The sequence below is a fragment of the Halichoerus grypus genome, chromosome 1 (genome assembly GCF_964656455.1).
Source record: "Halichoerus grypus chromosome 1, mHalGry1.hap1.1, whole genome shotgun sequence".
In the NCBI taxonomy this organism is placed as follows: domain Eukaryota; kingdom Metazoa; phylum Chordata; class Mammalia; order Carnivora; family Phocidae; genus Halichoerus; species Halichoerus grypus.
This window is the reverse complement of record NC_135712.1, coordinates 63,910,610-63,936,533: the sequence shown is the minus strand read 5'-3', so window position 1 is coordinate 63,936,533 and position 25,924 is coordinate 63,910,610. Positions and strand designations below refer to the sequence as shown.

The 25,924-nt window shown below is 43.3% G+C and overlaps 1 protein-coding gene and 1 non-coding gene across 2 annotated transcripts in view; one reads left to right on the top strand and one right to left on the bottom strand.

Annotated features, from left to right (window-relative positions):
* ARHGAP31 (Rho GTPase activating protein 31) overlaps nt 1-25,924 on the bottom strand; it is a 99,174-nt gene that overhangs the window by 15,386 nt on the left and 57,864 nt on the right. The window contains exons 2-7 of the mRNA XM_036066781.2: nt 22,414-22,516; nt 19,903-20,047; nt 9,986-10,068; nt 8,699-8,806; nt 7,907-8,049; nt 2,004-2,202 (exon numbers count right to left, since the gene is read on the bottom strand). Of these exons, the coding sequence (XP_035922674.1) occupies nt 2,004-2,202; nt 7,907-8,049; nt 8,699-8,806; nt 9,986-10,068; nt 19,903-20,047; nt 22,414-22,516 (781 nt within the window). The remainder of the gene's footprint in view (nt 1-2,003; nt 2,203-7,906; nt 8,050-8,698; nt 8,807-9,985; nt 10,069-19,902; nt 20,048-22,413; nt 22,517-25,924) is intronic.
* LOC118519391 (small nucleolar RNA SNORA42/SNORA80 family) lies at nt 3,107-3,243 on the top strand. Its single transcript, XR_004909154.1, has one exon. It is a non-coding gene; the product is annotated as a small nucleolar RNA SNORA42/SNORA80 family (small nucleolar RNA).

Here is a 25,924-nt window from a genome sequence, read left to right as displayed (position 1 = left end):
AGGAATACCCCAGTCATGTTCTTGGTTATGAATGGCTCTGACATTTCAGGAAATTCCTCTCTAAAATTCAGTTTGAGCCCGAGTCTGGCCCTATCTGGGGATGCCCTGGACGACCAAGCTAGGCTTTCACATTCCTCAGGGGAAGGGGCAAAGGTGTGCTATTAAAGGCAGGTGTGAGGGCAGACAGAAGGAAGATGGGTGGGAGACCCGGAGGTCACAAGCAAGCACACAGTTCTAGGAATTCTGGTAAGCACCACAGTCCTGGGTTTTCAAAGACACCTATTTTTTTGCAGGAGTAAACACTAAAGACCAAAGAACTCAGTGCCGATATGCCCCCTGCACTTTGGCCATCCTGCTGGGTCATCCACAGGTGAGGAAAGGGCTGGTGAAGACTTCTGGGGACTGAAAAAGGGGTGGATGAGAATGGAAAAGAGTTTGGCCTGGGAGAGTCAGAGGCTGCTGGGTGTGGCCAAAGATCACTGCAGAGAAAGGCAGAGGGTAATTAGTGTGTCTCTGGCTTCCCTCTCATTTCCCTGATGCCTCTCGCCAGGCTGCCTCAGTAGGAGGCAAGAAAAGGAGAGTGCTAGACTGGGTCCGGAGGGCCTGGGGCCACCAGAGGTCACCAGAGGCCTTGCCCCACTCTGGCTCGCCCAGCTATCAGACTTCATAAAGTTCCACGATGAAACCCTCCAACTTGTGGGTTCCACAAAGGACCTTTTCTCCACAGGGTTCTCATAGAACACCCAGATCTCAAGCCCAACATGTTTTTACAATCAATCAGAGATAGATCTGCAACGCTTGGTGGTTTCTTTTGAATCTGGCCCAGTTTTTTTCCAAGCACTTGGCCTGGGATGTATTTTATAGGCTTGCGTACGTTGGGGTATGGTGCACCCCAAGTGTGGCTAAGGCACAGAGAAAATGCACTTGATGGTCCTCCTGGGGTACTCTTCTTTCTGATCCCTGGGTGGAAGTCTTATTCTCCAGGGATTTAGGGAGTGAAGTAATGGGGCTCAGTCTAGAGAGAGCATGATCCATGTACTTCAGGAAACGGAGGGGTTTCTTGCCAGGTGAGGTCTACGTGTGCCATTCCCATAATGCATATATATGCACTGTGACAGACACCCCTACTGGTGTGTAATGTGGCAGCACTCCTCCTCCCTCCCCAAAGGGAAATAGCCCCACCATCTTGGGGATCATGCTGACAAGAAGACCGAGGTGCCTCTTTTCATACCTCTTTCTATTGACCAAACATTGAGGATGACAGTCTCCCGTGAAAAGTTTGCCTTCCAGCCCCACCACCTACTGTCTGCCTGGAGTTTGGGACTCCTCTCAATCACTGTTGACTTTTTAGAGTGGGCTGTGAAGCTGAGAAGGAAAGGGGGCTGAGTGGAGACCAGGGTTCCAACAGAGAAAGCAACAAAGAAAGAAAATATCCTATGAATAAAACTGATGTTCGGTTTGGTTTTGGAGGCGAAGGAGGGCCCTGACGGGTATGGAAGGAGGAACGGAAGCCAGGCAAGTGTGTCCCCATGCCGCCTGCCCAGAGCTCTTGGTCTAGAGTGGCACTTCTTGTTAGCTTATCCTCCACTCGTCTCTATGACTTTTATAATGTCACCTGGAGGTGGAGGCTGGTGGGAGGGGGTCAAGTTGTTGACTGCAGCAAACTTCCTTCTGAAAATGTCAAGACTGTTTTGTCTAAACTAAGGAGTAAGGGATTTTAGCCATGACTCTTGACCCCTATGAGCCCCACCCCCAACATGGTACTTAGGGATCTCTGGTGGGAGAGCTGGTCTTGATAACTTGGCGGCAGGGAGGGAAGACATCAATCACCAGTGAGAGAGAGCTGTGGAGACAGCTCCCTTCTCTTCTGGAATGTTCCCTCACATCCCGACCCAGCCGGTACCCCCAACCCATGCTGTCATTGTGACCCTGAGACTGTATAACTACTTCCTCTGTCCCCCTCCACCCAGATGTTCCCCAGAATTTAAGAGAACGCTGCTTACTTGTTGTCTGGTAACTCAAGAACAGTGTGGAAGAGGGTGCCCATGGGAGGGACAATTTCAGGCAAGCTATTCTCCCTCCTTTCCTTCCGAGCAGGATGGTTAGTAGCCAGGCTCCGGGCCTGAGCTTCCTCTAGGCTTACCAGCTTCATGGGCAAGGAGAGGGCTGGCAAGGTCAGGCTCTTGGTGATGGGCGGGTTTTCTATACAAAAAAGAAAAGAGCTCAGTCATGGAAGGAGGCCTGTGCATCAGGTGTAGCCAGATTCCTCATCCACAGCGCCTCCGTTCCTGACCCCCTGACAGGAGGCTTCTGGGGGGTTTGGGGGTTGGGGGCAGAGGCTGAACATAGGAAACTGACAACCTCATGGCCAGACAGCCAGCAAGCATGTAGGACTTCAGGAGGTAACCTGTACTTCTTGTACTTTTCAGAGAGGGGCCCTCCCTCTCTCCCTCCCTCCCTCCCTTCTCCCTTCTTTCCTCCCTTCCTTCCTTCCTAGGACATTTATTGAGCATTTACTGCCTAGTACTTTGGCCAGGTTGGAATGTACGTCCAGCCACAGACGTGGCCTCACTCGGCCAGAACAAGGCAGGAGACCGTTCCTGCTCTCTGCCGCCACAGAACACACACTCCAAGACGATTTAACGTGGGAGCCTATACTTTCCCTAGATCACTAAGGTTTATATCCCTGCAGTGAAAAGACATTTTATGGCCTCCACTATTCCCTAAAAGATAGCTGGCTTTTTACTCACTACTCAGTGGTGTTAAGTGTATGCAAGCTAATCTTTTCTTTCTATGGTTTTGGGTTTTATTTTGTTTTTTGTTTTTGTTTTTATTTTTTGTTTAAAGAAATGGAAGTGATGATGATAGATCAATGGTGTCCAGGGCATCTCTTTTCTCCAAGTCATTGGTTCTCAACTTGGGGCACTTTTGCAGCCCCCACCCTCCCCCCTTCCCCAGGGACACCTGGCAGTGTCTGGAGACATTTTTGGTTGTCATAAGCATGTGTGGGAGTACTACTGGCATCTAGAGGCCAAGGTTGCTGCTAACCATCCTACAATGCACAGCACAGGAATGCACACCACAACAAGAATTCTCCGGCACTAGCACATGGGGATACGCTAATGGCGGGCCCTTCTCTGTGGGCCTCTCACAGGGGACCCATGCCAGGGGAGCGGGCAGTCCCGAACCATTGCCCAACCTCCTCACTGGTGGGCTGTGAGCGCTGAAGGGGGCTGTCCAGTGTGGAAAAGTAAAAAGGGAAAAAAACCCAGCCACACACACAAACAAAAAAAACCAAAAAGAACTATCCGGCACGAAACGTCAGTAGTGCCAAGACTGAGAAACCTTGATCTAAGTAAAAGAAGAGGAGGTCCAAGTTGGGCTCTGTGCAGCTTCTGGCAACCTGGCCAGTTCTCTGTAACTTCAGAAGGTGTGCAAAGACTCAAAGATAACTTGGACCAACGGAGACTAAAGCAATCTTTTTTTGTATAGGACTCACCTAATTTTCAGAAAGCATCTTGATGGCACCATTTCTCTTTGCAGAGCATGACCCTCTCTGGGAGGAGGGAACTAAAACCACTGAACAAGGGCCTTGTAGAAAACAGAGATGGTGGGCAATACTGGGGTTCTTCCAGGCAGGAGAGCACATGGCAGTCACTCAGCAGGACTGCAATTAAGTCAATCCGCGATCCTAAAATCTTTTCAGTAAAGTTTCCAACTTTAACCCAGTTTTCCAACTCAATCCCAAGGAGTTTAAAATATTTAAATTTTATACACTCTTAATATTTGCATTCTAGATTATTTACGATTTATTAATTATTTATTTACTTAAAAAATTCAATCATTCTGGGAGCAACTGGATCAATGGGAAGAACCTACACTGTAGGGTCAGGAGACCTCAGTTGGTATAGCACTTACCCCTAGTTTCAGGCTGCAGTATCCTAAAAGGCCTGCTCATTGTCTCTGCTTAGATGTTTAACAGGTATCTCTAACTTATCATTTCATAACAGACCTTGTGATTGCTGCTCTTCACCTCTAACCTGCTACCTTCTCCCATCTTCATCAAGTCAGTAAATGGCACCATGGACCACCCAGCTGTAAGCCGAAACCTGGAAGAGTTCTTTTTCATTCATTCCTTTTTTTTTTGATGCACCACCTCCTCCCACATCCAGCCCATAAGCAAGTCCTATGATTCTTACCTCCAAAATGCATCCTGAATCCAGCCACCTTCCTTCCACCCACTGCCAACATGCTAGTCCTGGCCACCATGATTGCCCACCTGCTTTCTGCCATTGCTCCTTCGCTGGTCTCCCTGCTTCCAGACTTGCTGCCTTTCCATCTCTCCTTCACACCACTGTCAGAATGCTCAGACCCTGCACTCCCTGCTCAAAATCCTCAAATGCTTTCCCATGGCACTGAGAACAAACCAAACTCCTAGCTTGACCTTCCATCTGCTTTCCTTCTCCTCTTTGCCCACAGACCCAGTGGTCTACAAAAATATACAGTAAAAATTTTTTGAATATATATTCTCATTATAAATTATACACATATACACATGTATATAATTACACATGTGTAAATTATACACATATACCACTGTATTATATATAATTATATATAATTTCTGTTATATATAACAGAAAACATACAAAATCATAGAAATTACAAAATATACAATAGAAAGAAATGAAAAAGAAATGCTAATAGTTTCTTCCAACACCTGTGGTTCGGTACTTCAGTCCTTGGTGCCCCCCAGGGTGGGGCACCCCACTTTGGAGACCCCACTGGCTCTAGCCACATTGGCCTACTTTCTGTACCACTATGAGCCCCTTTCCACTTCAGAGCTTTTATAATCTCTGTTCTCTGTGTTTGGAACATTCGCCCCCCAGATCCTCACATGACTGGTTCCTTTTGTCAAAAGGTCTCAGTTCAAAGATCACTTCCTCAGAGACCATGGCCACTCTGTACCAAAATAACACCACCAAATCATTGACCATTGCATTAACCTGCTGTGTTTTCTTCACAGTATTTGTCTTTGAAGTGATAATGTATTTATTTGTAATCTTGTATATTGCCTGCCTTCCCAACTAAACCATCGCTATCTGCAGGGCAGGATCTTTGCCATTTTGCACACTGTTGTGTGCACAGTGTGTAGAATAGGGCCTGGCACCTAGAAGTTGCTCAATGCATATTTATGTTTTAATGAATCTTGGGTATATCACAATCTCTCTGGCCTTATTGCTCTCATTTATTAAACAAAAGTATTGGCTTCTATGACTACTAAAATCTTTCCAATTTGAAATAGAGCCCTATTTCCAAATCTAAAATTCCAGAGGGTATGGCTTCTTCCATTTTGTGTAAACATTAACTATGTTATCTTACCGAAGTCCATACGAATTCATGACAAGAACATTTAAATGAAATGCACTGTATAATAAGCATTAGAGGCAATCAAGAGTTAAAGGCTCACAAGTAAACTGGATTTCAACATACAGTACAAAAGATGATCGAGGCAATGGTCACAAAGAGAAAAGGCATTTCCAGGTTAGAATCAGGAACGGCTTTAACACTAACAGTCACGGATAGGATTTGCTGTCGAGTAGAACATTTCCCAAAAGTCATTTATTCTCCACAATGGTTTATTGGTCTGTTTTCCTATTTTTTTCTCTTCATAGAGGCAGCATAGAGTTAAGGAAAGAGCAATGGGCTGAAAAACTAGGTTCAACATTCAGTCTCAAAGTTACTAGTTGTGTGGCTTAGGGCCGTTACTAAGCTTTTCTGGTTCTCCAGTTCTTCACATATAAAATAAGGTTGATGACGTTATTGGTTGTTGTGATAAGTCCATGAGATGATGTATGGGGAGCGCCTGTTCCTGGCATAGAATAAGTCCCCAACCATTTACTGGTTGATTCAAAAGAATGAATGAATGAATGAATGAATGAATGCATCTTCTCACCTACCTTCAAAAAGGATTTATATAGCTTATGATAAAAAATACATCTCTAGTGGGAGAGTTAAAATAAAGATAAAAGAAACATTAGCCACTCCTAAGTATATAACCGAGAGAATAAAAACATGTGTTCACACAAAAACTTGAATTCACAGCAGCATTATTCATAATAACCAAAAAGTAGAAACAACCCAAATGGCCATCAACTGATGAATGGATAAACAAAATGTCATATAGGTATACAACAGAAGAAATATTATTCATCAGTAAAAAGGGAGGAAACACTGACATTATGTAACAATATGGGTCAACCTCAGAGAACATATGCTAAGTGAAAGAAGTCAGTCACAAAAGACCACATGTTGTATGATTCCATTTATATAAAATGTCCAGAAGAGGCAAATCCCTAGAAATAGAAAGTAGCTTTGTGGTTGCCAGGGTCTCAGGGGAGGGCGAAATGTGCGGAGACGGCTTCATGTGTATGGGGTTTCTTTCTGGAGTGATGCAATGTTCTGAAATTAGATGGTGGTGATGGTTGCACAATTCTGTGAAAACACTAAAAGCCACTGAGCTGTGTACTTTAAAATGATTAAAATGGTGAATTTTATGCTATGTGAAATTTATTTCAATAAAAATTTTTTTTCAAAGGAAGGTTATAAACCACATAGAGGACAGGGTAGGGGTGGGCACAATTATGCCAGGAATCAAAATTGGATGTTAGTTGCGATCGATTATTCTGATGGTTATGCTTGTTTGTTCCAAATACATTAGCTAAACTAGAAAAGAATGCTTTAATCAGCTAACACAAATATTTTGCAGATAGGGTTCTCATATACCACTGGTTCTCCAAGTGTAGACCCTGACCAGCAGCAGCAACATCACCTGAAAACTCATTAGAAATACAAATTCTGGGGAGGGGGGTGGGGTGATGGGTATTAAGGAGGGCACGTTCTGCATGGAGCACTGGGTGTTATATGCAAACAATGAATCACGGAACACTACATCAAAAACTAATGATGTACTGTTTGGTGACTAACGTTACATAAAAAAAAAAAAAGAAAGAAATACAAATTCTCAGCAGCATTCCAGACAGACTGAATCAGGAGTTCTGGGGATTAGGTCCAGTAATCTGTGTTTGAACAGCCCTCCAGGTGATTGTGACGTATGCTTATGTTGGAAAACTCACACAAGTGGTAGTTACAAGGCTTCTTGACCAACTAGATTTTTGATTTTTACAAATTAAGCTCACAGGAGTTCAAGCAACAGAAACCAATTCATTCCTAGTGTTCATTATATCATTATGAGAGCTATCGGAAATCATAGTCTTGCATCTTATCACATCCAGCCTCAAAGAGCTATGTCTTTCTCACCAACACGGCCACAGAGGGTTTCAGCACTAACCAGTTTCTGCATACGCATGCCCACAATACACACTCATTTTTGTAAGCCTAGTGCCTGGTGCGGGGTAGAACAAAGCAAGCACTCAAGAAATGCTTGCGAAGAGAACACATTCTGAATATACACGTGCGTATCACCACACTGCCTCTTAACCCATTCACATAAAACTCCAAGACGAAGACCTAAGGGTCTTCTGAAATACCACAATGAAAGTAAAGGTGAGGGAGGAATGTTTCCTGTAGATAATAACCCAGAGAGTTTAATAACTCACTAAAACCAACAGATTATTCCAGCACAGAACTCTGCGTTCAAGGGATAGGTCATGTATACAATGCTCAGAAACATGCTACAGCCGCCCACGAACGCATCTTGCTGCACACAGACCAATGTACACATATGCACGATCCCCGGACGCTGACACACGAAGTAGTCAGCACACACGCACACAGCCAACACTCAGAGCTCGAAGCAAGCCCACCCTAACTTCTTCTTGGGCCCCAGCACTAAGGCAAGGAAGAAGGATAGCCTGCTGGGGAGTATGCCAGAAGCAGCCATTACCATTGCTCTCCAAAGACCCAGGTGTGCCGTTGTTAAAGATTTGATCCACATGATTCAGTATGAACTCAATCACCACCTGCTGGACTCGAACTGCAAGGAAAGCCGCGTCTCCATTGCACCCAGTGGCTTCGATTTCTTTGGATCTAAATCATGAATGAAACACAGTGAGTGAGTGAGTCTGCCCCACAACAGAAAGCGGTCAGGGGGAGCCCGTGGGCCTTTTGTACAAGCCCCATTTCCTAAATGTATACAGTTAGTTAATCTCTAGACTATTTTAACTATTTAAGACCTATTAAAAGGCCTCCCCAAAGGCTGTGAAGCCCAACACACTGAACAAATTTGAAAGCAATGACCAGGTACCATGCATCGCTAGACTATAAACACTGTGTTTGTGAATATACACGAATTGATTTTTTTTCTGCATAGGATCTCCTTCCACCCCCACCCAACTGTTCTGTGGGTCAGGTCATCATTTGTGAAGTCCTACGAAGCAGTGACCCCACCAAAACTAACAAAAGCCAATGAGCCCAAAAGACAAGAAAGGCCTTTTCAAGAACTTATAACATACAGACCCGTAACTTTAGCCACATGCTGGTTGTAGCCAGAAAACGCCTTTGGAACCCAGAGTTTCCAGGATAGCAGACAAAGAGCTCAGGCTATTACAATCGTCCTAATTTATATGTGTTACAAATGACCACTTAGCTACAGGTGTGTCTTCAAGGGCCTTCGTTTTGGTTGGTGGGCTGCTTTGAGCCCATGGGGGTGGTGAGAAGGTGAGGGTACGGTGGTTACCTGAGCAGGTTTGGCGCCCACACCAAGGCCAGGTTCCTGGCATGCATGTTGGTCTTACTGCTGAAGGAGGCAATGTGGGCCAGGTGTCGAATCAGGTATTCCAAGGTCCTGTAATGGTTCATTTTTTTTTTTTTTAATTTATTTAACAAAGAAACTTCAGTGCCTGTGTAAAGCCTGACATCTGGAGATGATTTCTATGTTTGGATTTAAGAGATTCTAAATATTTCTATCTCATGAATTTTGAAGGAATATCAGGAAGGTACCAAGACTGATGGAAATAATCTTCTTGGCCCTAGGCATGCTGGCCCAGGGTGGAGAAGGGGAATGGTTTTGTCAGAAGTCAGTCGAGGCCCTTGGAGAGCCAGAGACAGTTCCCTGGGCCTCCTTTTACCCAGGCCACCACTGCTGCCACACAATCTTGAAACTGGTTCTTATCTCTGCTCTTTCTGGAATTATCCCAGCTACGGGTAACTTGGTCCTTGTTAGTTGGAGAGCTCATCTCATGGATGAATGACATCTGTTACTGTAGGAAGTTCTTTCTTATACCGCATCAAAATCTGCCCCCTTGTAAAAGAGGCTTAGAGAACCCTGGGAAAGGTGGTAAGATGAGGGACTAAACTGTGAGAACAAAATGGAAGGATGGGAAGATGTGAGGGACGGTATTGGTGAGCAAACAGAGAGATCAGTCAGCCAGAAGCTCAAGAGCTCAAGCCAAACCCTTTTTAAAAACCCTCCCGGGGGCGCCTGGGTGGCTCAGTCGTTAAGCGTCTGCCTTCGGCTCAGGTCATGATCCTGGGGTCCTGGGATCGAGCCCCATATCGGGCTCTCTGCTCAGCGGGAAGCCTGCTTCTCCCTCTCCCACTCCCCCTGCTTATGTTCGCCCTCTCGCTGTGTCTCTCTCTGTCAAATAAATAAATAAAATCTTTAAAAAAAAAATTAAATTAAAAAAATAAAAATAAAAACCCTCCCGGATTCCAGAGATTTGTTTATGCTATGAATCTGGGTAAGAACCTAGGATACCACAGCCAGTGAGGCTGGCTTGTGTGATCAGAATGACTTCCTGTGAGACTCTGAGGGGGGCCCCACAAGTGAATAGGACATGGGCTGCCCCTTCCCACCAATGTCCCCGGGCAGGCACCGACGCATTCTGAGAAAAGTTGACCTGTTCACCCACCTCAAAATACCACAGGAAAGTTATGAACTTGTTCCCTTTTATGACACCAGCCTGCATCTCTGGTATTATACCACCTTGAGAGGTCGCGGACATCTTTTACCAAGGATTCTTACCTATAATGGGATGGGGGAAGCTCCTGGATGACATTCTGGATGCGGGCCAGTTGGCCTTCTTCCGGGCAAGGCGACACTGCCTCCTGTGGGGAAGAACGTGAAGCAGCCCAGTGAGTGCTTGAGAGGGTGGATGCCCACCTTGTCTCCTGGCTTTATTTAGGTTTCTGGTACTCCAGCCTCCCAACCAGGCCTAGAGATCATCCTTCCAAGAGGCATGCTTTTCTAGTAAAAACAAACAACTAAAACCCGAGGGTTCGTGATGCGAAGCGTCTAACAGTGAGTGCACACGGGGACATGTGGATTGCTCGGGTCTCTGTGCATCCTCAGAAGGTTGTTAGGTATCTGACACAGGTGTAGAATCTTGGGTGTGTGGTGTGGCAGAGAGAGGGACGGAGGTTCACGCTGGGAGAGATAAAGAGACAGAGACAGAGAGAGACAGGGATGACAGGGTGGCTCCATGTTTACTCAGTCAGCTGTCTTCTTGGGTGCAAACAGCTGCTTCCTACCTGGCCTGACAGAATTCCATGACCTCACTATTCAGTGGCTCATCTACTGTTATAGATGCTGATGTGAGGAAGCAGGGAAGACGAGCCTTCTCAGCAGAGTAAGAACCTTGTCCCTGAGACCTCATGGTCTCACCTGGACGTGCTCTCTGGTTGTTTCCTGTGTGGCTATTTGTTCTCTTGACACAGGGAAACCAAAGGGATCCCATGAAAAAAAAGAAAAGCTGTTTGTTTTTCTCTTTGCTCCTTTTCCTGCTTCTGTTCTTGCTAGGGCCTGCACCCCTTGCCTTACACAGGCCTTACAGAACAGATAACGTATGTCGTCCTTGCAAAGGAAGAGAAGTTAATGATCTCTTTGGAGTCTTCCAGCACAATAGATGACATCTAAGGAGTGACCTGGGTTGTCATGACCAGTTTCCAAGACCACTGACTCATCAAGACCCCTTGGCTCCAGGGCATAAGTGACTTACGGAGTCTTTGTTCCTGGATGACTGAGAGGACACATGCACCACACCTCAATAAAAACCTCAGGCCCCAAGTAAAGATGAGACTCACTCTTTTCTCCTTTCTGAGTCTTCTGGAAAATGCTCTGTATCTACTCTCTCCATGTCTTCAATAAACTCTACTCTCACTTCTTCTTGGCTTGCATTTGATTTCCATCCTGTGACAAGCCAAGGACCCTCTTGGCTGGTCCTATGGGACTCCCCACTCTGGGTCGGAGGACCCAGCCAGCCTGCATCACTTCCGTCTGCCCAGGTCCTTCAAGGAGAGCCCAGGGCATTTGTAAAGGCAGTGTGATCACAGGCTTGCCCAGAACTTCTGCCTGATGTAGATGTCCCTGGGCAGATGCCCGTGCCCTGTCCTGAGAAGCTGTCCTGCCTGTGCCCAGGCTCAAGGTGGCCCCTTCCAGTGCAGTGGCCGAATGCTCAGGAACTGCAGTGTGGGAGCAGTACCTAAGTGCAAGGTCAATGGTAATCACATCTTTCTTTTTTTACTGACGTGTACTTTACGTACATTAAGCCATAGCCCCATGAATTCTTTCATATGCATATACCGTTGTAACCCCACCTAGATCAAGACACACTTTAAAGACAGTTCCTGAGCTCATGTCAATCCTTAATAACCCTGAATTCACAGGCATATGTGACTTACAGTCTTGAATTTCCTCCCAGTGCCAGAAACTTGCTTTACATTTGTATATAAGGAAAAGTCAAATCAGGACATGCATTCTTTACTTTGACTCTCAGTAATGAGAATTTTTAGGCACAGAAAAGAAGGAAGTTGATTGGGCACTTTCTGTTATGCCAGGCCCTGTTCTAGGCCACATTTGCGGTGTCTGGTCTGCTTTAACTTAAGAGAAGAGGTCCTAAGTGCTGCCCCAGCCTGGACTTCCCAACGCCCTTACTTGTCTCCATTGTTTCCCACAGCCCTCCCCACCATTACAGATAATACAGCACATACTTAGTAATTAGGCCTGTTGCTTACTGTCAGTCTCCCATGCTAGATGGAAGCTCTGCAGGTGTGATGAGTCCTAGCGCCTAGAGCAGTGCCCGGCACCCAGTAGGGACTCCCTCCATATTTGTTGGATTTGTCATACTCCATCTCAGTGGGACATCATGCCAGGGCTTTGTCCACCCATTTTTTCCCCCTTTCCTTCTCTCCCCTCTCCCCTCCCCTTTTAATTTAATTGAAGTAAAACAAAGACACCAACTATTTTTTCAAAGGCTGTCAAAATTCTCCACAGGGGAAAACTTGAGATTTTGCTTCCTAAGCATTGGTGGGAGAAATGAGGCACCGGGAGGGTCACGGTCACAGGTGTCCCAATCTTCAGGTGGGGGTGCAAGCCTGAGAATAGAACCAGCAGAAGCATGATCTCTCTTGCAACCCTCAATTTTTGAGATATGGAGGAGGTGGAGGGAGGGAATAAGATCGGGGCCTGGAGTAGGAACACCAACACCCCGGCTTTCTTCCTGAGAAACTCACAAGGGGAGCCAGGGGAGAGAAGCTCCTGAGGAAGGAGGGGCTGTGGAATGCTGTGTGGACCCTCCCACATTCTGTCCTGCAAAGGGAGAAGGGTGGGAAGCCTCTCTTCCTTTCAGCAAACTTTGTACAGTGCTCCCCATTTTCTAAAAGTGTGTCTGGGGAATAAAGGTGCAGGTCAATTTAATAGCCCTCATGGAAAGTTTCTTTGATATTTTAGGAAGCTGTTAGTCATCTTTGTTCTGAGAGGCTGGGCGGGTCCTCCCCCTAATGCCTGCAGGTCCCATTTGGGATTCTTGTTTATTTCATTGTTCACAGCCTCTTCTCTCGCCCCCCCACCTTCAGAAGCCTTCTAGATCCTGTAGTTTCTCCTCCAGGGGTCCAGTCCTACAAACTTATTTTTAGCTCTCTGTTCCCCCATTAGGTTGGCTGAACCTATCATCAGGGAATTGGGGGAGGGGAGTTGAAGCTTTGCCTACCCCAATATTTTGCCTGAAAGAGAATTTCACTCAACTTTTGCCAAGCTAATCTGGCTAAGAGTTAAATCTTAAAAGACCTAGGATGAATCTGTGACTATTCGTTCTCTTCCAATCCGTATCAATAAGACCGGCTTCCTGCCTGCCCTTTGAGGACTTGGTCCAAGACTGGACTCTCCCTTCTTCTGGTGGGCCCTTGCTCTTGTTTTATCTGTTTACCTGAACACTACTGTCACCCTTAGAGCTCAAGTCCTGCTGCCGGGGCAGCCCTGTCACCAGGGGGACAAACAACCCATGTCTCTCCTTTCCAGTTGCGCCCCAGCTACAACTCAGTAAATTATTTTAAGCAATTAGACTAGAAAGTAATTCATGCCCATCATTTAAAAAACGAAAGCATTCAGAGGAGTACACAGAGGAAAGTAAGCCTTCCTGCCGACCGCAGATCTTCGGAGGTTGTCTCCAGAGGCAACCTCTGTGTGTCCTTCCAGACAGTCCTTACCTTTCCATCTTTGTCACACACGTGAAACAAGCCTGATTGTGACAGAGAACTTGAACTACCTCCATTTGACCTCAAACTTTCAGTTGATTACGTTCTTCTTTCCAGCTTATCTCTTAACTTAGGCAAAAGACCCTACAGGCAAAGCATCCCCTGAGGGGAATGAAACTACCCCTCAGGCCATAAGGGCAAGACCCTGTGTGACTGACCCCAAGACAAAGATCTGTTTGACCTTCACTGCCCACCTGCATGTTCCCACCCACCCTTGCCCCACATTTTCCTTATATAAACCTGGAAAGTATCTTCGGGACTTTGGAGACAGTCTTGGAGACACTAGTCCGCAGTCTCCCCATTGTTGGCCTCACTGAAATAAATTCCTTTCTTGTTTCACCACCACTCGAGTCTCTGCCTTTGGATTTCGTCAGTGGCAAGTGATGGAACCTGGCCCCTGTGGCACCCCAGGAGTCAGGTGCTCTTGCAGCCCTACACCCCGGCTAGAATTACGTGACCTGGCCCATCTGCAATTTCCCATCATCCTGGTTTGCCTGAGATTAAGGGTTTCCTGGGACATAGGACTTTCAGTGTTAAAACTGGGGTGGTCCTAGGCAAACCAAGGGCAGCTGGCCCCTGCCCCCCCCAACCTTGCAGCCATCTTGAGCTCCCAGCCAGTCTGCTTTTGCCTACTGCCACACACTAGTAGCCCACCCCAAGGGACCTTTCAAATGATACGTGTGGGTCCACAATCCTGTCAGCAGAGGCTTACTAGGTAAACATTTTCCAGCAGCTGGAGAGCAGGAAAAGGAAACACAACAATGAACAAAATGAACACTGTTTCTGCCCTCAGGAAGCTTACAACTGAATGAGGGAGACTGATACACAAAGAAATTATTTCAATATAAACTCAGTATAAAATTAAACACCTCTCTAAACTGCCTTCTCTAAAAATCCCAAATCAGCAACTTTTCTTTTGGGTGTAATAATTCCAGCTGAATCAATGGGATCAAAATTGAATTTTTCCTAAAATGAACTTTTTTCTGATAAAAATAAAATGTAATATAGTAGGCTGAACAATTGCTCCCAAAGATATCAGGTCCAAATCTCTGGAACCTGTCAATGTTACTTTATTTGGGAAAGGAGTCTTGGCAGATGTGATTCAATTAAAGATTTTGAGATGAGATGATCCTGGATTAACTCGATGGGCCCTAAATGCAATCAGAGCTATACTTGTAAGAGGGAGGCAGAGGGAGATCTGACACAGACAGAAGACGAGAGGACCCCGCCATCACGGAGGCAGAGATGGGAGTGATGTGGCCACAAGCCTTGAGTGTGGGCAGCCACCGGAAGCTGGAAAAGGTGAACAGCACTTCCGAGCGCCGCCCCCCCCCCCGACCGCTCCCCCCCCCCCCCCCCCCCCCCCCGCCCCGGGCTCTTGTGTGGGAGAGTACAAATTTCTGTTGTTTAAGCCACTAAGTTTGCGGTGATTTGTTACAGCAGCTACAGGAAACTAATATGTGCGTTCAAAATTAAAATACAAAATACGAAGGAATTAACAATCACTTGCTATCCTACCAGCCAGACATACTACTATTAACCTCCTCACATTTGAAGCATATAAGAAGCAATCTGCCTGACTTCCCAGCACCAAATATGACCATGCATCACTTCCTATTCAGTTGCATATACTGCTTTCTTCCATTTCACTTTACATTGTGGCCGATAAATACTCTTCAGAAATGCAACTTTTCATGGCTACCCAGGACCAAAAATAATAGATTTATTATCATTTATTTAACATATCCCTTGTTGTTAGACACATAGATACTCCCCACATTTTGGTATTATACTATTGCAATGAAGCATTTAGAAGTCCGTTACTTGTGTACACATCTGATTATTATCTTAGAAAGTAGTCCTAGAAATAGAGGTACTATATTTAAAAAATATGAGCACTTTAGGATTCTCAGTAGTAATTTCAAATGACTTTCTGAGGTGTCCAGCCAATTCACACTTTCCAACATAGAAAACCATAGAGGAGCACCTGCTGGCTCAGTTGGTAGATCATGCCACTCTTTTTTGTTTTTGTTTTTTTGTTTTTAGACTTTATTTATTTATTTGACAGAGAGAGACACAGCGAGAGAGGGAACACAAGCAGGGGGAGTGGGAGAGGGAGAAGCAGGCTTCCCGCAGAGCAGGGAGCCCAATGTGGGGCTCAATCCCAGGACCCTGGGACCATGACCTGAGCCGAAGGCAGACACTTAACGACTGAGCCACCCAGGCGCCCCGATCATGCCACTCTTGATCTAGGGGTTGTGAGTTCAGATCCCATGCTGGTGTAGAGATTATTTGAAAATAAAATCTTAAAAAGATAACAACAAAACACCATAAAAGAGCCAGTGTCAACACAGGATTGCTGCATGAAATACTAATGTTAAAAAATTATTTAATATGCAAATATATTTTTCTAATACATTTATAATTTTTATTTTTAAATTAAAAAATTTTTTTTACATTTCAAAACTGTCTATCTACAGTGCCTGGGTGGCTCAGTCAGTTAAGCATCTGCCTTTGGCTCAGATCATGATCCCAGAGTCCTGGGATGGAGTTTCACATCAGGCTCCCTGCTCAGTGGGGAGCCTGCTTCTCCCTCTACCCCTCTCCCCTGCTCGTACTCTTTCTCTTTCTCTCTCTCTCTCAAATAAATAAAATTTTAAAAAAACCTGTCTACCTATCTGACTTTTCTTTTTTAAATTGATTAGTTATACACCATGTTATATCAGTTTCAGGTGCATTTATAATTTTTTAAAAACTATATTTCTTCTACGAATTGTTTGTTGAGGTTCTTTGCTCATTTGTTCAGCAGGTGGTTTTTGTTATGTGGGGCTTTTTTCTTTTTATCAATAGGTAGGAGTTCTGTATAATTAAAGAACATTAATCTCCTGTCATCTTTATTGTAAATGTTTTTTATAGTTGACCATTTGCCTTTTAATTTTGTTAATGTGTTTTTTATATAGAAAAAAATTATGTGTAGTTTAGTTTGTTACATTTGTCTCTGGTGATCTTTTTCCTTTTGCTTTTGTTGTTAGAAAGCTTTCCCCTGAAATCTGTTAAATGGTAAGAATGTAACTTGACTTTCCTCCTTTCCCAATAGTCAATTTTTCTAATACCGTTTATTGAATTCTTTGTTAGCCTGGGATGCTTTCTTTATCTCATATTAAGTTACTGACTACCTGGGCCTACTTAGGAGCTGTTAACTCTGTTTTAAAATAGTATGGTAGTTTTGAGACAGAATATTAAATCATTCCTTCTATTTACTAACTGTACAAACCCAGACAAGAGTGTCTCTGAGCCTGATCTGTAATACACTCATCTGTAAGAGACTATAAAACCTACTTTATAGAGTTATTCTGAAGATTAAATGAAATAATATTTTAAAAAGCTTATCATATAGTAAGTACTCAATAAATAAACTCATTATTATCTGTTATTCCACTGAGATAGTATTCTACTTTAGTTGTGCAAGTGGGTTTAAATAAATCATTTTAAGAATGTGTGACAATGTTAACAGAGCTATTTCCATATTCCTGAAGGTTTGCTTATATTATCATAATTTGTTATTGTGACCAAAGAAATCAATTAAATGATAAATTTTTCAACATAGTTAACTTCACTAGGTCCTACTTATGTAGAAATCAGTTGCACAGCAGAACATTTATTTTATTTTTTAGTATTAATACCATGTTAGATTTCCTGGAAATCTGATGACAAGTTGAAAATAATGTTGCTTTGGTATTACTCTGTTGCTGTGGGAGAAGAGAACGATGAACAATTTTAGGGAACAAAAGTGGGAAGAGATAAATCTGGGTTTTGTTCTGAGCCTATAAGCAAGATTTAACAAAAAAACATATTTCTGAAGTTTCCAGATAAGAATTCTTATCTACTCCCAACTATCATAAAATGAAATTTAGTTAAAATAAATTAGACTCATTCTGTTCTTTAACATGATGCTATTCTATTCTATCATATTCTAAGATGTATTATTATACTGAGAAAAGGATTAAAGCTATGTAGAAAAAGACAATAAAGTCTTATGCGCAAATTAAAACAAAAATAAGATATTTTTGGTTGATTCAGATTGGCAAATAATTTAACAAATTAGAAATACTGAGTGTTAGTGAGACTGCAGGGAAAAGACCACTCTTATCTCTCTGGAGAACAATTTGACAATACATAACAAAATTTTAAGTAAGAGCTTTTTACTCAATAAATCCAAATCTATGATTTTTTTCCTAAAGATATAAACAGAGAAAAGGATAAAGATATATATACAAAAATATTTATTATTATAAAATCAAAGTGTTGAGAAACAAAAAGTCAAAATGTTCATCAGTAGGAAACTGGCTTCAGAAATTCATTGCGCATATGAGAAAATACTCTGTAAAAATAGTGTTTCTCTATTTGTTAGCACAGAAAGATGGTCACATTGTTGAGTTAACATTCCAAAGCAGCGATATATATAGTACTGAGAAGGGAAAGTGGGGAGAGAGAAAGAGAGAGAGGGAAAAGGAGAGAGATCTGTAATGATGTCTCCTGAAATGTTAGCAGGGGATATGCCTGGAGTGTGGGATTTCCAGCAATTTATACTTTCTCCTTTACACTGTCCTGTATTGCTTTCATTTTTGCAATAAAATCCCATTTTGATTTGGGAAAACAAAATACAACAAAAACACTAAGCGAGGAATAAAAGAGTGAAAGAAATACCCACATGTTAAGAGTAGCTGTCTTTGGTTTTTAAGAGAGGAGACAAAGGGTTCTTTTCTACTTCCTTCCATTTTCCAAACTGTTACCAAATATGATTACTTTTAAAATGAGGAAATAATCACAGATTATAATCTGGCCGACTCACGTGAGACCCACAACTTTTCCTCCTGGTTCCCAGGAAAGACTCCTCTATGGTTTCAATGGCTAGAGGCTGCCATTATTTTTGACTTAGCCACTCAGAGCGGAGGCTCATTTGCCTTCAGCCTTAGGGTCCACAAACCCCTGACACTTCACATCAGCTTGTATGTGTTGGCTTCTCCAGTAGTCAACCTCTAGGCCCAAGTTCTTTGTGTTTTGGCCTAATTTTTTTTCATTAAAAAATTAACATACTTTTAGTAGATGAGATTTTGAAAGTTAAAGTCTGAAGAAGCAGGGAAAACTATAATCTCATCATTGAAATAAATGGCTATTAATCCTTTGAACATCTTTCTTTTTAATCATATTTTAATGTAAAATTATGCATCTTTTCTTTTCTGGTTATCATTATGAGTGTTTCCCTCTATTATTGAAAACTCTTAAATATATTTTAATGGTCCAAACCCAACTTTTAAAATGCATCCACTTATTCCTATATCGTTTGGAAGTGAACAAACTTTTATATGCTCAGAATAAGTTTATTACAGGAGCCATGAGAAAGATTGCTTCCCATGTTAGAGCCTAGACCTGGTCCTTATCAATAATTGCAACTCCTCCATAATCTTAATTGCAAGCACCCCCCTGACCATCCGACTCTAACAGTCTATTGACCTCATTGGATGAATAATCCACCGATAACACTTTTTCACTGTCACTCAGTGCCTATGGCCTCACTTCCCCTGTTATCCAGACAAAATTCCATGGTCAACTATTTCAATCACTCTCCTGCATACACCCTCATCTTCCTCACCCCCTTCATTAGATGAAACTCAATCTTGGTTAAACCCATCTCTCCACCTACTCTGCACCTCCACCCCAGCAGCCAAACGTTCAAGCCTGATTTTTAATGCTATCTCTACAGACATCCTGTAAGCCTTTATTCTTTCTACTTTTCCTACAGGTGCCCCTATTTGGTGACCACACAGGTGCTAGTAAGGCATTCTGCCCATCCACCCTCCACCAACCCAACTCATGGGCCCAGCCTGCTCTTCCTCTTGGCTGCATTTCCTAGATTCTTTTCTCTTTCCAGCTTCCTGATCTCTCCCTTGACTTGGGTTTGTTCTCTCTCCCTTCTCTACCTGCCTACCTCATTCCCCAACCCCCAAAAGAACTACAAAAGGAGAAGCCTGATGAAAATGAACTAGCTGTAGGTGTACATCTGGAGTCTTAGGTTCCTGTCCTGCTGTGTGACCTTGGGCCAGTCATTTCACATCTCTGGTGCTTAGCTTCCCCCTATACAATGAGGCACATTTGGTTAAGTAAACACGGAGATAATTCTAATCCAGCTCTTGAAACAAATAAACATGATTCTGAAAATCTAAGAAAGGACAAATTTAGCCAATGGGCCCACTACCTTACTTTCCTCACTATAGTATCCTACTTCCATTACCTGGCTAAGATAATGTCAACCATCTGATGAATTTTATTATTGTTATTTTAGTGTTGAAACTCTCCTTGGCCCATCTAGGAGTCCCACCCGATAACCATAATGGAAATCCAAACACTCACCGTGAATTTCTCATAGAGCTCATAAGTCAGGAGGGGGTTGGGCAACTCCCTAAAGTAGAGCTTGCAGAGTGAGCCCACACAGTGGATGTCCTGGAGGTACACTTCCCTTGTCAGATCTGGACATTGATCTGAGCCAAACTCTTGCCTGAAACAACACAGACAGAGACATAACAATCCCGAGAGCATGTGTTCCATGTCAGCAGCTGCTTGGCTGCTTAAGGGTAAAAAGACCCTAAACTGCTGATCTGACTCTGTTTTTGACCTCCATCAAGATGACCTTCTCTTCCCGGCACAAGGAAGCTCCGGGAAGTCTTCCACGTCAGGTCTGGATCTTCTCTGTGAAAGCTGCTGTCACTGGAAAAACATAATGCCCATTTACAAATGGATTTCTCAGGGCATTATGTCCCAGTCTCAGTTATGAACAGTGGGGAAATATGAATTTTTGTTGCCAAAAAAAGCCTTTTGAGATTTCAGTTCTTCCAAAAGATTGTTCTAAATGAACTTCTCTTTCTTGGAGGAGAGACCAAAACCAGGGTGAGTCAGATTGTTATCATTCATCTCCATATACTCATGTCAACAAACTTGTTTATCTGGAGACTCGAACCCTTCCAAGCTGCCTGATAGTGACTCCCACAGGATAGATGAGATTATAAATATCTTCTTATGAACAATGTACAGTGAGGTGTTTGGGAACAACATCAGATTCCAGGCCTTGTTTCTAATTGAAAAATATTTCTTGACCAAGGTGATGTGAATACACTGCTTCAAATAATATATACTTACAAGTTAAAAACCTGTTTAAAAAAGTGACAAATTGGAGCTTTCATATAGAGGAGAAGTTAAGTTTCTTGAGAGAATTCATCTGGTCAGCCGAATAGTGGCAAACTCAACGGGACTCACAGAGCCAGCATTTCAAAAACGGCCCCCTGCCCAGTTTCCTGTCACCTGGTTCTGGCCCTTTAACAAAGAGTGGGGAAATCCCTGGTGCTGTCTGAACCTGAAAGGAGCTGGGTGGGGCCCTGAAAAGAAAACCTTGCAGCGCCTTATAAATTCACCAGTGTGTTTTTTGTTTCTTCGGCTTTTTGTTGTTTTTGTTTTTGTTTTTAAGAGAGCAGAAGAGCAGAACAAGAACAAATTTGGAGCTTATCCATTTATTTAGCCAAAATTTCCCTGCGGAGGCTTAGGTCTGTCCTTTAATGAAAAAGAATTTGGCTATCGCCCAAGTGTTCTCCCACCATACCAAGTACTGTGTCGTCTATTTCAGAGCTAAGGGTAAAACATTAGAAAGTATTTGCTGTTGAAACGCTAAAAAACGTCACGCAGGTAAATTAGTGAAATTATGTAAGTACATAGATCTGTTAAAATTGATGGTTGCAACAAAGCAATTAGTTTTTAACAGGAGTAAAAAGGATGTCTTATTCCTTTCGTGGAATGTCATTACAATTGCGATGGGGGGAGGAGGGGCCGAAAACCCAATCAGAGGAAGAAGACAGAAGATGAATTAACTGTACAATCTATTCAATTTAATGCTAACATGAACGTTTTTATTGTTTTAAAAGTCTACACTTATAATTAAACATAGAGATATATAAAAATAACACCTGATAAAACACTCTGTAAATATACTATATATCTACTCCCTTTATTTTATATGTATAATACATATAAAACACACACATACGTATCTGTGTTTTGTGTGAAGGTTATTGTACTCTTTTTTTTTATTTTTTAAAGATTTAATTATTTATTTGACAGAGAAAGACACAGCGAGAGAGGGAACACAAGCAGGGGGAGTGGGAGAGGGAGAAGCAGGCTTCCCGCGGAGCAGGGAGCCTGACGCGGGGCTTGATCCCAGGACCCTGGGATCATGACCTGAGCCGAAGGCAGACGCTTAACGACTGAGCCACCCAGCACCCCAAGGTTATTGTACTCTTAATTCAATGTGATAGAAATTTCTTCCCCCAAATTCTAGGATATATTTTAGAATTGTTTAGGATAAATCTATAGAATTGGAAATAGTTATCTACCCATAATTTTTTAAAATATCAACCTCATTGAGAGAAATGCACTATCATGCAGATTTTTTATTTCCTGACCAAGTGAACTGTCAAATGTTGAGTCTGTGTCAACAGAAAAACTCGCATCATCTCCAAGTTCTGAACGGGGACCTAACTGAGCTCTGGGTAGGCAAGTGAATAATAAATCACATTGTTCTAACTTGTGATCTAAATCATTTGAGTTCAACTGAATCCACCTAAGAAGGATAAACCTGGTGCAAGACAAAGAAACAGATTAAAAACCCTCAGGAGCTTTTGTTGGAAAGAATTACATCAGACTAGAGGATTTCCTGATTAGATTAAGAACACTTTGGCATCTGAAAACATCACACTGATCTGCTCTGCCAGCCTTCCCTCAACCCCTTCAGGTTTTTAATACTCCCAGCACTGGCGGAGTTATGGACAGAGGAAGGATCGCGGGAGAATTCTTTTGGGGGCTATTCTTTCAGCTTACCTTAGCTTTTGTATATTTGAGGTGACTCCTGAAAGCCGATAAATTCCATCCACAATGCCATGAGTCTCTATAAATTCTGCACAGCTCTTCAATACATATGGAACTATGTAAAGAAAAACAATAAAGTATTAGATATAAGTCTAACTGTCCTTTAAAGATATCCTTTTAAAAATACAGGTAACTTCAAAGAGAAGCAAGTATGGAATGCATATGAGTTACAAGTGGAAACAATTACTTCTAAATGGTAGATGATACTCTTTCGTATTTAAAAAAAATCATGAGGTTTTGTTAAAGTTTAGAAAAGTCATGTGTTTTAAAAGTTGGTTGGGTTTTTTCAAAGAATTTGAAAAATATGCAAACACTTAGATTTTGAAACCAGCAGTGACCTTGGAAATCCCACAACTCGATCTCCACATTTCACTGGTTCTCCAAGTGTGGTCTCCTGACTGGCAGCATCAGCATGTCCTGGGAACTTGTTGGGCGTGCAAATCCCCAGGCCCTACTCCAGACCCACTGACTTAGAAATTCTGGAGGTGGGGCCCAGCAATCTGTGTTTTAAAAGCTTTCCAGGTGACTGTTGCATGATACAATTGTCTATATTCTACACATGAAGAAACCAAGGGTGCAGATAAGCTTACTTACCTCACTCAAGATTACCTGTTGCTTATAAAAAGTAATTAATACATGGGAAAATGCTTATGATAGAAGTCAGTAAAAGAAAAACAAGGCACAAATTCAAATATACATTGTGAATTTAGCTATGTTAAAAAAGATGCAAAGGAAAAGAGACTGAAGATGTCTACTAGAATGTCAAAAGTGATTACAGGCTAAAGTGTTTTTTTTTAAGGGTGAGAACCAGGGGCGCCTGGATGGCTCCGTCAGTTAAGCGTCTGCCTTCAGCTCAGGTCATGATCCCAGCGTCCTGGGATCGAGCCCCACATCCGGCTCCCTGCTCAGCGGAGAGCCTGCTTCTCCCTCTCCCTCCGCCTGCCGCTCTGCCTGCTTGTGCTCTCTCTCTATCTCTCTGTCAAATAAATAAATAAAATCTTTAAAAAAAAAATAAAGGTGAGAACCACCCTCCACCAACACCACTGAATGGGTCAAACCAGCCATTGATTGAATGGACCACCTAAAAGGGACCAACATGGCCCTTTGAATTCCTGCCACTCCAGAAGTTCAATGCCCAGGTAGAAAAGTCTGGATATGCCGACCTCTCCTCAACACTGACCCTGATTGGCCCAGCCAATTCAGTGCCATAGAATGGCAGCTGTAGGCCTTTTGGATGGCATGGAGAGAGCAGCGAGTTACTTGCCACTTTGGTCCCTGGACAGATCCACCTGAGGTCCCTCCATAGAGAGTGCTGTGGATGGTGGTTTTTTATGGAGCTACCAAAGCCTTGGGCACCGAAGTCTTCAGTTGTGGAGGCGGTGGGGTGTAGGAACTCCATGAGCTAGAGCTGGGTTGGCACTGTGCTCCCTCCCCCTAGAATACACCCAATCCATGAATGCCTTAGGCTTAGAGTTAATGCCAACCCATTAATGCTTAATGTACATGATGGTGCCTGCACACAATTCCAAGTTGGGCTGGGCTTTTATGTAAGTAGACACCAGGTATTTAGACACAACACTCTCCCTGGAGTCCCTATTACAACATTTTCTAAACAATTCTCCGACCATTTTTTTAAACTACTAACTGTAACTTTGGATGCTCAGTAAAACTTGTCTACTTCAAGTATTCCACCCATCTTTCAAAGGCTGTGCACCCCCAGGACCATTCCCCTCCAGGACACATCCATGTTTGGCCCTTGTCTCTCATGACCGGAACTGGGGAAGAACTTCTTCGTTATCCCAGGTGGGTAGCAGGCAAGGAATGGACTTGGGTTTGGAAATATTGAGAGCAGAGACCTGCATGGTAGTATCGCTCACTATGAATGAATACAGGGCGGGACCAGAGGGGTTGTGAGGATGGGAAGGGGTCCAGGGCCTCTGCCTGGCTTCCACCAGAAAAGCTCTACTTTGATCTGTTGTATGAGATAGTGTTCCTTGTGAGATTTGTCTCTCACCCCATGCCTCTAAATAATAAATAGTAAATAAATAAATAAATAAATAGGCAAAGAGAGTTCCAATGCTTAAAAAAATTGTTTTGGGTTTTTTCGTTTTGTTTTTGTTTTTGTTTTTAACCCCTATCATGCACAATAATGGTCAACTCTTTCCCTACCACGCCAAGCTGTTGTTTTTGTAACCTGCCACATTTGGTTTATGGTTGAGAATACATGTTTGGATATCAAACTGCCTCTGTAAACTTGAGCAAAATACATATGTCATAATTCTGTCTCTCAGAGTCTACATCTGCAAAATGAGGATAATGGATCCTGACATATAATAAGCATTCTACAATGACAGTTATTATTCCTGTTTGAAGCCTGTTTGTGATTTAAATTCATAATTTGTGAGAAGTAATCTTGGTGAAAATATTTTGCCTCCTCTCATCCAGTGGGTGATTAGGGTAGAGTGGATCAACCTCTTACCAGCTGACACTCATCTCTACTATTTGGAATGGCTTTTGTGTCCTTCTTTGGTTAAATATTTCTACTTGAAGATAATTTTGCTTGTCTGAAGTCTCTTTTCTATGCATTTAGGTGTGTCTTCATAACACAAAGGCAGCAGGATCCCACAGTACAGACTTAGAATTAGAGTCCCACGGCTATGGTTGGCCTTGGTGTGTTCTGCAGTGTGTCTCCGTACCGAGGTATATGGTCGTTGGGCCGTGCAGGGCACAAGTGGACTTAAGAGCTCTGAGCATTCCCAAGAAGGACTCAAGACAAAAGCCCTGGCCTTGAAGGGCCTTTACAAAACACTCTACAGAAGGGGTTGTGCAGGGTCACCGACCCGTCCTATCCCATTCTCAGGTAGGGCCCTCCCAGGACCATAGCTCTTAGCTGTAGCACCTCGGGTCTGTTTGTTTTAAAGGTGGAGAAAACACATTCCCGGATGGAGCCTCTGCCATAAATTTACTCTGGCTTTGATACAGGGGCCTAGAACCTTTCGTCCACAGCTCTGTTTAAACAAGAGGCAATATTAAAACAACTCAGGGGAGGAGGCCATGGTCCCAGTCTCTGAGGAGTGTTAGCTTCCCTGGCTGCTTCTCTCAGGCTGAGTTGGAGATGTAGGGATTCTCCATCAACCCAGCAAATGGGAAAGGATCCACTTCATCTCCGTAATCATCTAGCTCTAGAGCCAGAGCAGTGGTTCTCAGACTGGGGCCCCCCGGCCAGGTGCACTAGCAGCAGCTGCATCCAGAAGATTCTGATACGTGCTAAGGTTGAAGAAACACTAGTCTAGACATGAGCTTCACATACTTTTTAATGTGACACAAATCCCTGAGATCTTGTTACTTGTGGGTTCCAATGGGGGAAGAGTGTCAAGAATTTGCATTTTTAAGAAATTCCCAGATGATGGGAACACTGCCCACCTTGCTGCCCACACTTAGGGTAGCCAGGGTCTAGCAGTAA